This window comes from Coregonus lavaretus, assembly GCF_964263955.1.
Source record: "Coregonus lavaretus genome assembly, chromosome: 17".
NCBI classification, from domain to species: Eukaryota; Metazoa; Chordata; class Actinopteri; order Salmoniformes; family Salmonidae; genus Coregonus; species Coregonus lavaretus.
Window position 1 is genome coordinate 1,637,993 of NC_140004.1, and position 16,216 is coordinate 1,654,208.

The 16,216-nt window shown below is 44.1% G+C and overlaps 1 protein-coding gene across 1 annotated transcript in view; it reads right to left on the minus strand.

Annotated features, from left to right (window-relative positions):
• Positions 1–16,216, minus strand: part of LOC311144278 (phosphatidylinositol 4-kinase alpha-like) — a 106,628-nt gene that overhangs the window by 60,162 nt on the left and 30,250 nt on the right. The window contains exon 13 of the mRNA XM_084180291.1: positions 13,450–13,579. Within this exon, the coding sequence (XP_084036417.1) occupies positions 13,450–13,579 (130 nt within the window). The remainder of the gene's footprint in view (positions 1–13,449; positions 13,580–16,216) is intronic.

Genomic DNA, 16,216 nt, shown 5'->3' on the forward strand with positions numbered 1-16,216 from the left:
AAGCCTATGTCAATCTACTATCCCCCATAGTACAAAATTCAACCTATTCTATTCTGTGCGAGAAATAAATATTTCAAACATAGTCTGGGACAGTTGTGGGATGTGATAGATCCCAAATTAATACAACCACTAGCATCAAAAAACATTTTTTAAGCAATGAGGCTAACACAACAGATCAGAACGCTTAGCTTAAAATGTTGATAAACTATTTGGCTATTTCCTCACATTATAAGCGCAGCAATGCAGACATGGCAGTAGGCTATAAGCACGAATGTTCCATTAGCGGGAAAACACCATTCTCAAAAGTGACCACAAATGTGATTATGCATGTGATGCTTTTATTATAAAGGTGCATTTTTATGGTACATTATTTTCCCCAAACTTGAAACTCATGCACTGCGTATGCATGCCAGTTAGGCTCTACACCCGTTGTAAAGCAGATTAATGTGATTAATTTAAAGAAGTTATTTGGCCACTTTAGTATCAAAACATACAGGCCTATGGGCTAGGCTACATGAGGTATGCGACTATGATTTGAAAAAGTTGCAAAGAAAAGGTATACATTTCTTGCAAATTGGTGGTCACACAGCTTGTACTTGGTAAGGATCTGTCTCTGCTTCATATCTCTGACGGATTAGAGATAATCAGCCAATTCATATTCTCTGTTTAGGGCCAGATAGCAATTTAGTTGGCTTTGGGATTATTATTCTTTTTTCCAATGTTGTAAATATGAGTACTTTGATAGGTTCAAGCTGGGCATCATTGACAAGTGATAATATATCATTCACAAGTGATTGGCTAATATTGTCACCCATCAGACTATTCTTGATTTAATCTTGGCTTTACATATACTAAATAATATGTATGAAATTTGTTTTAATTTAGAATGGACCATTATCATGCACCTGTCTCAAAACAGGGGCAGGGGGAAAAAAATACATGTCATCTATGCACTTAAATAGCGAATGGAGGACGCTTTTCCCGTGGTTCATTTTCATGCAAGTCAGGTAGGCTATACTCCTGTTGTAAAGAGAAGCAATGTGCTTAATATTAGGAAAGTTGAGTAATAAATATAGTAGACCTAGCCTATAGAAAGCTGATGGGATCCTCCTCTTTTTAAGAGGCCATCACTCTGTTTTATCACGCAATTGCATAGCATATAGAAATGTTGAGCAACATGAGCTTATGGGCTCTCATGAAGTGTTTGATTAGATTTTCGAAATACATTTGCATTGATGTCAGAGTGATTAGAAGAACAATAGAGTGCTGAGTACTAAGCGGTTAGCAAGTTTGGTAGGCTACTAATGACCATCAGCAGCAACAGAGCTTGGAGATGCCTAATTACGTGACTAAACGGTCACATGGAACTTGACTGCCGTCATGACTCGTGACCGCCGGTGTGGCGGTAATAAGGTCACCGTAACAGCCCTACTCATACCTTGATCTGACCATATCTGCATCGGGAAACTTTAATATGGTAGTGAATGCACTCAAAGAAAAAGCCTGCTGAGCATTGTATGCAATAAAAATTTAATTATTCAAAAACAACATCTCAATTAGAATTTGGACCAAAATATTTGACAGCGTAATCCTACCAATAGCTCTTTACAGAAGTGAGGTTTGGGGGCCACTCAATAAACTGGACTTTAAAATGTGGGATAAACATCCAATTGAAGCCCTACATGCATAATTCTGTCTGAATAAATGTCAAAAGAAATACACCAACTAATGCATTTAGGGCAGAATTAGGCTGCTTACAAGTGGTAATGAAAATAAATACCATTACAATTTTGGATACACCTAAAGTCCAAATTCAAGTCTCCAATTTAAAGCACTTCAAACTCAAGAGCTGAGCTCAGAAACGAGCCCTCTCAGTCAGCTGGTGTTGGACCTAACCAACCAAGCTGACACCAGCACTACTTCAAAATAAATAGCTCAAATAAACAAAATCATGAACCAATCAAAGGACTCATATTTACAACATTGGAAAAACTAAACAAAATCCCAAAGCCGACTAAATTGCTATCTGACCCTAAACAGAGAATATGAACTGGCTGATTATCTCTACTCCGTCAGAGATCCGAAGCAGAGACAGATCCTTACCAAGTACAGGCTGAGTGACCACCAATTGGCAATAGAAACCGGCAGACATAAAAAGACATGGCTACCCAAAGAGGAGCATGTATGTGGTCACTGCACGACAGGGGAGGTAGAAACAGAGATGCACTTTCTCCGAAATATTCCTCACCAAGACATTCATTATTCACAGAAATTACTATATGTATTCAAAATGTTAACTTATTAAACCCAGAGGAAAAACAAAACAGCTCCTCTTGCAGCCAAATATGAATTTCCTGCCATAGCCTGAGGGACACTGAATAATAACAACATCTGCATAGTAAGCAGTAACTTACTTGTTATTAGTATTATTGTTATTACTATTATTATTATTATTATTACAAATAGTAGTGGTACGGGTAGTAGGGGTGATGGTAATGATAGCAGTTTAATGATGGTGGGGGTAGTTGTAGTACTGATGTAATGGTGAGGATGACAGTTAGTTAATTATAGTATAATTTTCCATGTTTTATCTTTATTATATTTATAATACTGACTTAACATTTTATTGTTGTTATGTTTTTATTCATTTCTTATTGTTTATTACCATTTTATATTATTATTATTCATTATTTTATTACAATGTATATTGTATACATTGTTGCTTTGGCAATATTGACGCAATGTTTTTCATGCCAATAAAGCAGCTTGAATTTGAATTAAGAGAGAAAGAGCGAGATCGAGAGAGCGCGAGAGAGAGAGCGAGAGAAACGGATAGAGACAGAGAGCGATAGAGAGCGAGATAGAGAGCGTGCGAGAGAGAACGAGCGATAGAGAGAACGAGCGATAGAGAGCACGAGCGAGATCGAGAGGGCAAGACAGAGAGTGATAGAGAGCGGTAAGAGAGCGAGATAGAGGGCGAGAGAGAGCGAGCGAGAGCGAGAGAGAGCGAGCGAGCGAGAGCGAGAGAGAGCAAGATCAAGAGAGAGAGCGAGTGAGGGCAAGAGAGGGATAGAGAGAGAGAGCGCGATAGAGAGAGCAGAATAGAGGGATATAGAGGGATAGAGAGAGAGCAAGAGAGAGAGAGCAAGAGAGAGAGAGAGAGAGCAAGAGAGAGAGAAAGTGAGAGAGCATAAAAGAGAGAGAAAGCAAGACAGAGATCGAGAGCGAGAGAGAGAGTGAAATAGAGAATGCGTGAGAGAGAGTGCGAGAGAGCGAGATCGGGATAAAGAGAGAGCGGGATAGAGGGTGAGAGAGCGCAAATATAAAATTGGCTTTCTACCAAATTACCCTACGACAGACCATGTATTCAACCTGCAACCCTTTGACGCGTACGATCACATATTTCTGATCATTGTAGACTGGTCCCTGCAACGTACAATCACAAATATGTGATTGGAACAGTAGCAACAGAACATATGATGCAACAAATGCGTCTAAACAGCATTGTTGCCTGAAAAGCATCTAAACAATGTTTTGTACTGATGGGAAAAAAGGTCTTCACAACTTTGTTCCTCAATTTCACCTTTTATTGTAAAAGAATAAATGCAAACTTCATCATCCAAACATCACATGGAACATATCCACAGCCAAAGTCATTCCATAAACAAGTCAAAATAACAGGTTGTGCTGACAAAAAACTAAACATAAGTTAGCGACCTAACAGCTAGACTTGTTTACAATGTACCACATCTCTGGTGAGCACAAGGGAGAAATGTAATATTGTTTAGAAAAGAGATGCCTGTCAGCTAAGCTAACGGCAGCTAAATTTTTTATGAAGGCAGCAATGTTTGTTTATGTTTGACAAGCGAAAGCGCCCTAATGCCAGAATGACATTCACTATAAGACGCAAATAAATCAAGTCAAAAATGTCGGCACCCACTGCCTGCCCACTTTTCAGCATATTACAAATCATCGATGTACAGAGTATTGAGACCCCTTGACTTTTTCAAAATTTTGTTACGTTACAGCCTTATTCTAAAATGGATAAAATTGTTTTTTTTCCCCCTCATCAATCAATACACAATACCCCATAATGACAAAGCAAAAACAGATTTACATAAGTATTCAGACCCTTTCCTCAGTACTTTGTTGAAGCACCTTTGGCAGTGATTACAGCCTCGAGTCTTCTTGGTCATGACGCTACAAGCTTGGCACACCTGTATTTGGGCAGTTTCTCCCATTCTTCTCTGCAGATCTTCTCAAGCTCTGTCAGGTTGGATGGGGAGCGTTGCTGCACAGCTATTTTCAGGTCTACCCAGAGATGTTCTATCGGGCTCAAGTCCGGGCTCTGGTTGGGCCACTCAAGGACATTCAGAGACTTGTCCGAAGCCACTCCTGCGTTGTCTTGACTGTGTGCTTAGGGTCGTTGTCCTGTTGGAAGGTGAACCTTCGCCCCAGTCTGAGGTCCTGAGCGCTCTGGAGTAGGTTTTCATCAAGGATCTCTCTGTACTTTGTTCCGTTCATCTTTCCCTCAATCCTGACTAGTCTCCCAGTCCCTGCAGCTGAGAAGCATCCCAACAGCATGATACTTTCACCACCATGCTTCACTGTAGGGATAGTGCCATGTTTCCTCCAGACGTGACGCTTGGCATTCAGGCCAAATAGTTAAATCTTGGTTTCATCAGACCAGAGAATCTTGTTTCTCATGGTCTGAGAGTCCTTTAGGTGCCTTTTGGCAAACTCCAAGCGGGCTGTCATGTGTCTTTTACTGAGGAGTGGCTTCCGTCTGGCCACTACCACAAAGGCCTGATTGGTGGAGTGCTGCAGAGATGGTTGTCTTCTGGAAGGTTCTCCCATCTCCACAGAGGAACTCTGGAGCCCGATTGCTCAGTTTGGCCGGGTGGCCAGCTCTTGGATGAGTCTTGGTGGTTCCAAACTTCTTCCATTTAAGAATGATGGAGGCCTCAGTGTTCTTGTGGACCTTCAATGCTGCAGAAATGTTTTGGTACCCTTCCCAATATCTGTGCCTCGACACAATCCTGTCTTGGAGCTCTACGGACAATTCCTTCGACCTCATGGCTTGGTTTTTGCTCTGACATGCACTGTCAACCGTGGGACGTTATATAGACAGGTGTGTGCCTTTCCAAATCATGTCCAATCAATTTCATTTACCACAGGTGGACTCCAATCAAGTTGTAGAAACATCTCAAGGATGATCAATGGAAACAGGATGCACCTGAGCTCAATTTCGAGTCTCATAGCAAAGGGTCTGAATACTTATGTAAATAAGGAATTTCAGTATTTAATTTGTATACATTTCCAAAAATTTCTAATTTCTTCTTTACTTCGTCATTATGGGGTATTGATGAGGAAAACATTTTTAAAATCAATTTTAGAATAAGGCTGTAATGTAACAAAATGTGGAAAAGGGGAAGGGGTCTGAATACTTTCTGAACGCACTGTATACACAAAGCTCACCGCTTGGCAGTAGTACTGTAGAGTGTCTTTCAGAGCATTCATAGTCAGCCACTAACGCCACTATTAGACCAAGCAAATTTACAGCATATCTAAAAAGGGCAGAAACAAACCACAAGGGAGAAGAGCCCAGTAAATTATACATTTACATTTTAGTCATTTAGCAGACGCTCTCATCCAGAGCGACTTACAGGAGCAATTAGGGTTAAGTGCCTTGCTCAAGGGCACATCGACAGATTTTTCACCTAGTCGGCTCGGGGATTAGAACCAGCGACCTTTCGGTTACTGGCACAATGCTCTTAACCACCGCTACCTGCCGCCCCACACAAGACCAATCAGTCCTATCGATGGACTAAGAATAGTATGGAAAACTACTAGAAACCAATTGGCAACCAAAAGATTCAGTCCCTCCTACGCAGATTTGGCTATACAAAACATCAACAACATTTTTGATGAATGGCATTGTCACGCCCTGGCTCTAGGGACTCTTTTATGTTGAGCCAGGGTGTGTAGAGTCTATGTTTTGTGCTCTTTGTTTTCCATTCTAGGTCTTGTATTTCTATGTTGGCCAGAGTGGTTCCCAATCAGAGGCAACGAGTGTCAGCTGTTGCTGGTTGTCTCTGATTGGGAACCATATTTAAACAGTCTATTTTCCCTCAGTGTTTGTGGGATCTTGTTCCGTGTTCCTAGTAGGTTGTGTTTGAGCTAAGGACGTCACGTTATCGTTTTGTTCGTGTCATCTTTCAGATTAAATAAATATGTTTGCATTCAACGCTGCGCATTGGTCCTCTGTTCCCGACGATCTTGACAGAAGATCCCACCAAAACTGGACCAAGCAGCGTGTCCAGGAGCCATCGCCAGGGGAATCGCTAGCGGATCTCCGTGGCAACCTCGACTGGGTCAAGCCTAGTGAAGAGCAGAGAGGGTGGACTTGGGAGCAGTGGAGGAAGAGTCTCGACTGGGTCAAGCCATGTGAGGAGGAGAGAGGCTGGAGTTGGAAGCAGAAGAGCGAGAGTTGGGCGAGAACTATAGAGGCCTGGCCCACGGGGAGGAGAGACCCCCAGAAATTTTTTAGGGGGGGGCTCACGCCGTGGACGACGAGGCAGCAGGAGGCCGCGATGGAGCGGTCCAGCGGGTTTGCAGAGGAGGCCGCCAGGTTAAGGGGGCCACTGGTCACAGAGGAGAGGGAAAGTGTGGAGGCACGGCGAGAGGTACTGGGGTGTGTTACCAGTCCGGTCCGGCCCGTTCCTGATCCCTGCATAGGGCCAGTGGTGTGTGTCCCCAGTACGGTCCGGCCTGTTCCTGTTCCTCGCATCGAGCCTGTGGTGCGTGTCGTCAGCCCGGCCCGGCCTGTTCCTGCTCCCCGCACCGAGCCTATGGTGCGTGTCGCCAGCCCGGCCCGGCCTGTTCCTGCTCCCCGCACCAAGCCTATGGTGCGCGTCGCCAGCCCGGCCCGGCCTGTTCCTGCTCCCCGCACCAAGCCGATGGTGCGCGTCGCCAGTCCGGCCCGGTCTGTTCCTGCTCCCCGCACCAAGCCTATAGTGCGCGTCGCCAGCCCGGCCCGGCCTGTTCCTGCTCCCCGCACCGAGCCTATGGTGCGCATCGCCAGTCCGGCCCGGTCTGTTCCTGCTCCCCACACCAAGTCAGTGGTGCGCGTCGCCAGCCCGGCCCGGTCCATTCCTGCTCTCCGCACCAAGTCAGTGGTGCGCTTCGTCAGCCCGGCTCGGCCTGTTCCTGCTCCCCACACCAAGCCAGTGGTGTGCGTCGTCAGTCCGGCACGGCCCGTGCCTGTTCCACCGGTGCCTGGTCCGGTACCGGTCAGCTGCTCCACGTCGGAGCTAGAGCAATCCGCTCCACCAGTGTTCAGTCCAGCTCCGGCCAGCAGGGCCAGACCGGACCAGGGGTACTGTGGGGGGTTAGAGAGGGAGTGGGGATCATGCCCAGAGCCGGATCCGCCGCTAAGGCGGAATGCCCACCCGGTCCCTCCCCTGTGGTGTTCTGTTGGCGCGGTCGGAGTCCGCGCCTTTGGGGGGGGGGGGTACTGTGACGCCCTGGCTATAGGGACTCTTTTATGTTGAGCCAGGGTGTGTAGAGTCTATGTTTTGTGCTCTTTGTTTTCCATTCTAGGTCTTGTATTTCTATGTTGGCCAGAGTGGTTCCCAATCAGAGGCAACGAGTGTCAGCTGTTGCTGGTTGTCTCTGATTGGGAACCATATTTAAACAGTCTATTTTCCCTCAGTGTTTGTGGGATCTTGTTCCGTGTTCCTAGTAGGTTGTGTTTGAGCTAAGGACGTCACGTTATCGTTTTGTTGTTTTGTTCGTGTTATCTTTCAGATTAAATAAATATGTTTGCATTCAACGCTGCGCATTGGTCCTCTGTTCCCGACGATCGTGACAGGCATCCTTATCCAATTTAAAGAAGGCACCTAAAACAATCTAAAAAGACAAATAATTAAAAATGGTTTGATTATGACTGCAAATCTAGAAGAAAAAAAACGTAGGAATATATCCAACCTAAAACATAGAGAACCAGACAACCAGGATCTGTGCCTTCAGTATTGGGAAACCCTAAAAGAATATAGACAGACTCTCAGAACAAAAAATTAACAATACATCATACACCAACTTACTGAAATTGAGGAATCCATTGGTTCAAAAAACTTCTGGGAAAATTTGAACTCCCAAACCACACGGAGAAGAAATGGCTATCCAAAATGGTGACCTATGGAGGAATCACTTTGAAGAACTATATATAAATATTTCAATGAAATTGAAACAAAAATAAATATATGAAAAATGTGAAATACTTGAATCAGCCATTAAAGACAACCAGAACCCTCTGGATTCCCCAATAACAGAAAAATTAATATTGGAAAAAATACAGGCCCTGAAACCCAAAAAGGCTTGCGGTATTGATGGAATATTAAACAAAATGATTAAATAAACAGACAGCCAATGTAGCACTGCCATACTCAAACTTTTTAACAAAGTGTTGAGTGTAAGCTATTTCCCTGACATCTGGAGCCAGGGACTAACAAAAAAAATAAAAAATGTGAAGATAAACATACTGATATATTTTCCTAAGGGCGTGGAGTAAAACAGGAAAAACTTGAGCTCAAGTCTATTTAATATCTACAGTTGAAGTAGGAAGTTTACATACACTTAGGTTGGAGTCATTAAAACTTGTTTTTCAACCACTCCACAAATTCCTTGTTAACAAACTATAGTTTTGGCAAGTTGGTTAGGACAGCTACTTTGTGCATGACATAAGTCATTTTTCCAACAATTGTTTAATTCACTGTATCACAATTCCAGTGGGTCAGAAGTTAACATACACTAAGTTGACTGTGCCTTTAAACAGCTTGGAAAATTCCAGAAAATTATGTAATGGCTTTAGAAGCTTCTGATAGGCGAGAACTATACAGACTTACGGGCAATTTTCTTTCCCAAAATTGAAAACTAAAACTACAAATGTGAAAACAAAACAGAAAAGGAGACAATCTCATATCTATTGGGAGAAAACCCCCTTTGTGCCATATTAGCAGCAAAATATGTAGCTTCCTGCCACACCCGTAGGGACAGCCAGTGGAATGACCAACCAGAGCAATAACATTGCTACCCGTGTCTTTCTCACTATAACATTATTGTCCTCATTCATTTCTTACTGTAGTGTCCTGTTAATTGTTACTACTTATTGAGTATTATTCATTTTCCTCTTATTATCTATCTGCATCATCATTGATTTGATTTGTGTCTATATGTTTGCTTTGGCAATGTATGTGGTAACACTTTCCATTCCAATAAATTCATTTTAATTTTAATTTGAGAGACGGAGACAGAGAGAGACAGAGAGAGCGCGAGAAAGAGCGCGAGAAAGAGCGCAAGAGAGACAGAGGGAGAGAGAGAGAGCGAGAGACCCAGCGAGAGACCCAGCGAGAGACCCAGTGAGATAGAGCGAGAGATAGAACGAACGAGTGAGCAAGAGATAGAGAGAACAAGATAGAGAGAGAGAGAGAGAGAGAGAGAGAGAGAGAGAGAGAGAGAGAGAGAGAGAGAGAGAGAGAGAGAGAGAGAGAGAGAGCAAGTGTGAGAAAGAGAGAGAGACTTTAATCTAAACCAAGAAGCCATATCATTATATAATAGCAGACTAGTAGATGTTGTACTGTAATAGTAACTTGTTAGATGCTGCACGACAGCAAAGACTTAGCAAAGCTGCAGCTGGCTCAAAACAGAGCAGAATGCCTTGCCCTTAACTGCACATACAGAACTATCAACAACATGTATGCCAGTCTTTCCTGGTTGAGGGTTGATGAGAGATTAACTGCTTCTCTTCTAGTTTTTATGATGAAAATTCCAGATACCCCACAACACATGCCACCAGGGGTCTCTTCACAGTCCCCAAGTCCAAAACAAATTCATGGCAACACACAGTATTATACAGAGCCATGATCGCATGGAACTCCCATCTCCAATTACTCAAACAAACAGCAAAATTAGCTTAAAAACGGATGAAACATCTCATTGCTATGCAAACGACACACAGCTGTACATTTCGATGAAACATGGTGAAGCCCCAAAGACACAGGCCTAGAATATTGTTCCTATAATTTCTAAGCAAAGAGCTGGAGGCAGGGCTTTCTCCTATAGAGCTCCATGTTTATGGAATGGTCTGCCGATCCATGTGAGAGAAGCAGACTCTGTCTTTGACTTACCGTCTCCCCTCTCTCCACTGGGATTCTCTGCCTCTGACCCTATTACGGGGACTGAGTCACTGGCTTGCTAATGCTCTCCCCCTAGGAGGGGTGCATCACTTATTGCCAGGCTATACTCGACTTGAGTGGGTTGAATCACTGACGTTATCTTCCTGTCCAGTCTTGCACCCCCTCAGGCTTGTGTGGTGGGGGGAGATCTTCATGGGCTATACTCAACTTGTCTCAGGGTAGTAAGTTGGTGGTCTGTTGTTATCCCTCTGGTGGTGTGGGGGCTGTGCTTTGGCAAAGTGGGTGGGGTTATATCCTGCCTGGTTTGCCGTGTCCGGGGGTATTGTCGGACAGGGCCACGGTGTCCCCCAACCCCCCGTCTCAGTCCCCAGGATTTATACTGCAACAGTCTATGTGCTAGGGTCCTGTCTTATCTGGTATCCTGTGTGATCTTAAGTACAGTGGGGAAAAAAGTATTTAGTCAGCCACCAATTGTGCAAGTTCTCCCACTTAAAAAGATGAGGCCTGTAATTTTCATCATAGTTGACGTGTACCTATGACAGACAAATTGAGGAAAAAAACCCAGAAAATCACATTGTAGGATTTTTAATGAATTTATTTGCAAATTATGGTGGAAAATAAGTATTTGGTGACCTACAAACAAGCAAGATTTCTGGCTCTCACAGACCTGTAAATTCTTCTTTAGGAGGCTCCTCTGTCCTCCACTCGTTACCTGTATTAATGGCACCTGTTTGAACTTGTTATTAGTATAAAAGACACCTGTCCACAACCTCAAACAGTCACACTCCAAACTCCACTATGGCCAAGACCAAAGAGCTGTCAAAGGACACCAGAAACAAAATTGTAGACCTGCACCAGGCACCTAGTGAATGACCTGCAGAGAGCTGGGAACAAAGTAACAAAGCCTACCATCAGTAACACACTACGCCACCAGGGACTCAAATCCTGCAGTGCCAGATGTGTCCCCCTGCTTAAGCCAGTACATGTCCAGGCCCGTCTGAAGTTTGCTAGAGTGCATTTGGATGATCCAGAAGAGGATTGGGAGAATGTCATATGGTCAGATGAAACCAAAATATAACTTTTTGGTAAAAACTCAACTCGTCGTGTTTGGAGAACAAAGAATGCTGAGTTGCATCCAAAGAACACCATACCTACTGCGAAGCATGGGGGTGGAAACATCATGCTTTGGGGCTGTTTTTCAGCAAAGGGACCAGGACGACTGATCCGTGTAAAGGAAAGAATGAATGGGGCCATGTATCGTGAGATTTTGAGTGAAAACCTCCTTCCATCAGCAAGGGCATTGAAGATGAAACGTGGCTGGGTCTTTCAGCATGACAATGATCCCAAACACACCGCCCGGGCAACGAAGGAGTGGCTTCGTAAGAAGCATTTCAAGGTCCTGGAGTGGCCTAGCCAGTCTCCAGATCTCAACCCCATAGAAAATCTTTGGAGGGAGTTGATAGTCGGTGTTGCCCAGCGACAGCCCCAAAACATCACTGCTCTAGAGGAGATCTGCATGGAGGAATGGGCCAAAATACCAGCAACAGTGTGTGAAAACCTTGTGAAGACTTACAGAAAACATTTGACCTGTGTCATTGCCAACAAAGGGTATAAAACAAGGTATTGAGAAACTATTGTTATTGACCAAATACTTATTATCCACCATAATTTGCAAATAAATTCATAAAAAATCCTACAATGTGATTTTCTGGATTTGTTTATCTCATTTTGTCTGTCATAGTTGACGTGTACCTATGATGAAAATTACAGGCCTCTCTCATCTTTTTAAGTGGGAGAACTTGCACAATTGGTGGCTGACTAAATACTTTTTTCCCCTACTGTATGCTCCCTCTAATTCTCCCATGTGTCTCGCTCTCCTTCCCGGAGGATCTGAGCCCTAGGACCATGCCTCAGGACTCCTGGCTGTCCCCGTCCCCAGTCGTGCTGCTTATCCAGTTTCTGCTGTTTAAATATCTTGAAGTACGATCTAGCCTTAATGGCCATGTACTCTTACAATCTCCACCGGCACAGCCAGAAGAGGACTAGCCACCCCTCAGAGCCTGGTTCCTCTCTAGGTTTATTCCTAGGTTTCTGCCTTTCTAGGGAGTTTTTCCTAGCCACCGTGCTTCTACATCTGCATCGCTTGCTGTTTGGGGTTTTAGGCTGGGTTTCTGTATAAGCACTTTGTGATGTCTGCTGATGTAAAAAGGGCTTTATAAATACATTTGATACACAGACACACAATCTTTTAGTTATATTGTTTGTATATGGTTATATTTTACATTTGTGTGACTGTCCTTGTCTATCAGTGTTTTGTTACTTTGTCATGTTTTGTGTTTTTTGTGGACCCCACGAAGAGTAGCTGGAGCTTCTGCAAAAGCTAATGGTGATCCAAATAAAAATAACTTTAATTGCATATCGATGTGTTTAGACATGGACTATGCTCCACTAAGGTAATTAATAGCCGTGACAGCTCAACAGGAAATGGGATTGTTTTGCAACACAGATCTCACCAGTACATGTATGTACCAAACCAACATGTAACTTTGTAATTTGGGTGAACTATCCCTTTAAGTGGGCCACCGAACACTCTACTCTGAGGACGGTATATAGAACTATTTGGGCTGCGCTGTGGCACTTTTAGTTATCTGTGCTGACTTTGCTGTGGCATCCCATCATAGTTATCTGTGCTGACTTTGCTGTGGCATCCCATCATAGTTATCTGTGCTGTATTAGTTCCCTGTGTTTGGTTGGTTGTGTGCACATTATCTGTAAATCAGATTCTTCCTGTCCTGTACAGATTTGGCTGTGATGATACTTTCCATTGCAAATCATTTACTTGCAATAATGGTGATATGTCATCGTTTTATGCGATACGTTGTTTTAGATGAACGCACTGATTGTAAGTCACTCCGGATAAGAGCGTTTGCTAAATTACTTAGAATGGATTTATATCGCAGAGATGTGGGAACGACAGTCCCAGCTCCAACACCTCTGAGTTTTTTCCCCACACGGCCGACACACAATTTATACTGTGTCACGGCGCATGCAAATGTAAAGTGATAGCATGTCGGGTGAGAACTTCCGACAAGATTCTCCGGGAGAATCGGACTGAAAGGCATCCACTGCGCGGTCAGACTGCTCTGAACTCTTATTCACATATAAGAGACGGTACTTAGTTGTCCCGTATCTGGTAGATATAAATCCACTCTTAAATGTTGTGGTAACGTATGCCGATGGGAGTCATGGTTACCTGCATTGTACTGGCTGTGGTATTTGTAGAGCTTGACGAGGACCGGGGAGGGCACAACCAGGAAGTCTCTGAGCGATGTGGTGGTTGAGTGGGCTACCACTGGAAACCTCTCACACAGCCGCCCTAGACCCTACAGACAGACAGACAGACAGACACAGACAGACACAGAGAGAGAGAGCAGAGTTGGCTACTACTGGAAACCTCTTACACAGGTGCTCTAGAGCCTACAGACAGACTCAGGGCTACATTTACATTTTAGTCATTTAGCAGACGCTCTTATCCAGAGAGACTTACAGTTAGTGAGTGCATACATTTTTCATACTGGCCTCTCGTGGGAAACGAACCCACAACCCTGGCGTTGCAAGCACCATGCTCTACCAACTGAGCTACAGGGGAAATGTGTTTGTTTTTACTCCCACCCTTCAGCTCCACTCAACCCCTCCCATCTATATCTGAACACCATCCAGTTTTGATTTCTATTTGCCATATATTTTTCAACTGTGCTGTAATGTTTCACAAAAGTTCTGAACCTTTCTATTCTCATAGTTTCTACAGATTGTAAATTAAAGATAAAACATTTTTGCTAAGAGTGTTACTATATTATTGATAGATTGACTATGACTTTCTAAATCAATGTTAACTTTTTTGGGGGGGGCTATGGCAGTCAATTGAAAAACATTTTAACAGTATTTCTGATTGTCTTCTCAACTCACCATCACATTCTTTTAATGTGGGGCTATGAATTGCAAATTAGTCTGACATAATGTCTCTTATCTCACCATCACTAATGACAAGCAGTCAGGAAAGCAAAGGCAAACTTTTTCAAACAGAAATTTGCATCCTGTAGCACTAACTCCAAAAAGTTTTGGGACACTGTAAAGTCCATGGAGAATAAGAGCACTTCCTCCCAGTTGCCCACTGCACTGAGGCTAGGAAACACTATCACCACCGATAAATCTACAATAATCGAGAATTTCAACAAGCATTTTGCTACAGCTGGCCATGCTTTCCATCTGGCTACCACTACCCCGGCCACCAACTCTGCACCCTCCGCTGAAACTTGCCCATGCCCCCTCCCGCTTCTCCTTCACACAAATTCAGACAGCTGATGTTTTGAAAGAGCTGCAAAATCTGGACCCCTACAAATCAGCTGGGCTAGACAATCTGGACCCTTTCTTTCTAAAACTAGCCACCGAAATTGTCGCAACCCCTATTACTAGTCTGTTCAACCTCTCTTTCATAACGTCTGAGATCCCCAGAGATTGGAAAGCTGCCGCGGTCATCCCCCTCTTCAAAGGGGGTGACACTCTAGATCCAAACTGCTACAGACCTATATCCATCCTGCCCTGCCTTTCGAAAGTATTTGAAAGCCAAGTTAACAAACAGATCACCGACCATTTCGAATACCACCGTACCTTCTCCGCTATGCAATCCGGTTTCCGAGCTGGTCATGGGTGCACTTCAGCCACGCTCAAGGTCCTAAACGATATTATAACCGCGATTGATAATAGACAGTAATGTGCAGCCGTCTTCATCGACCTGGCCAAGGCTTTCGACTCTGTCAACCACCGCATTCTTATTGGCAGACTAAATAGCCTTGGTTTCTCAAATGACTGCCTCGCCTGGTTCACCAACTACTTCTCAGATAGAGTTCAGTGTGTCAAATCGGAGGGCCTGTTGTCTGGACCTATGGCAGTCTCTATGGGGGTGCCACAGGGTTCAATTCTTGGGCCGACACTTTTCTCCGTGTATATCAATGATGTCGCTCTTGCTGCTGGTGACTCTCAGATCCACCTCTACGCAGACGACACCATTTTGTATACATCTGGCCCTTCATTGGACACTGTGTTAACAAACCTCCAAACGAGCTTCAATGCCATACAACACTCCTTCAGTAGCCTCCAACTGCTCTTAAACACTAGTAAAACTAAATGCATGCTTTTCAATCGAACGCTGCTGGCACCCGCCCACCCGACTAGAATCACCACTCTTGACGGGTCTGACCTAGAGTATGTGGACAACTACAAATACCTAGGTGTCTAGTTAGACTGTAAACTCTCCTTCCAGACTCACACAAAGAATCTCCAATCCAAAATTAAATCTAGAATCGGCTTCCTATTTCGCAACAAAGCCTCCTTCACTCATGCTGCCAAACATGCCCTCGTAAAACTGACTATCCTACCGATCCTTGACTTCGGCGATGTCATTTACAAAATAGCCTCCAACACTCTACTCAGCAAATTGGATGTAGTCTATCACAGTGCCATCCGTTTTGCCTCCAAAGCCCCATACGCTACCCACCACTGTGACCTGTACGCTCTTGTTGGCTGGTCCTCACTACATGTTCGTCGTCAAACCCACTGGCTCCAGGCCATCTATAAATCACTGCTAGGCAAATCCCCGCCTTATCTTAGCTCATTGGTCACCATAGCAGCACCCACCCGTAGTCTGCGCTCCAGCAGGTATATCTCACGGGTCATTCCCAAAGCCAACACCTCCTTTGGCCGCCATTCCTTCCAGTTCTCTGCTGCCAATGACTGGAACGAATTGCAAAAATCTCTGAAGCTGGAGACTCTTATCTCCCTCACTAACTTTAAGCATCAGTTGTCAGAGCACCTTACCGATCACTGCACCTGTACATAGCCCATCTGAAATTAGCCCACCCAACTACCTCATCCCTATATTGTTATTTATTTTGCTCATTTGCACCCCAGTATCTCTATTTGCACATCATCTCTTGCACATCTAGCATTCCAGTGTTAATACT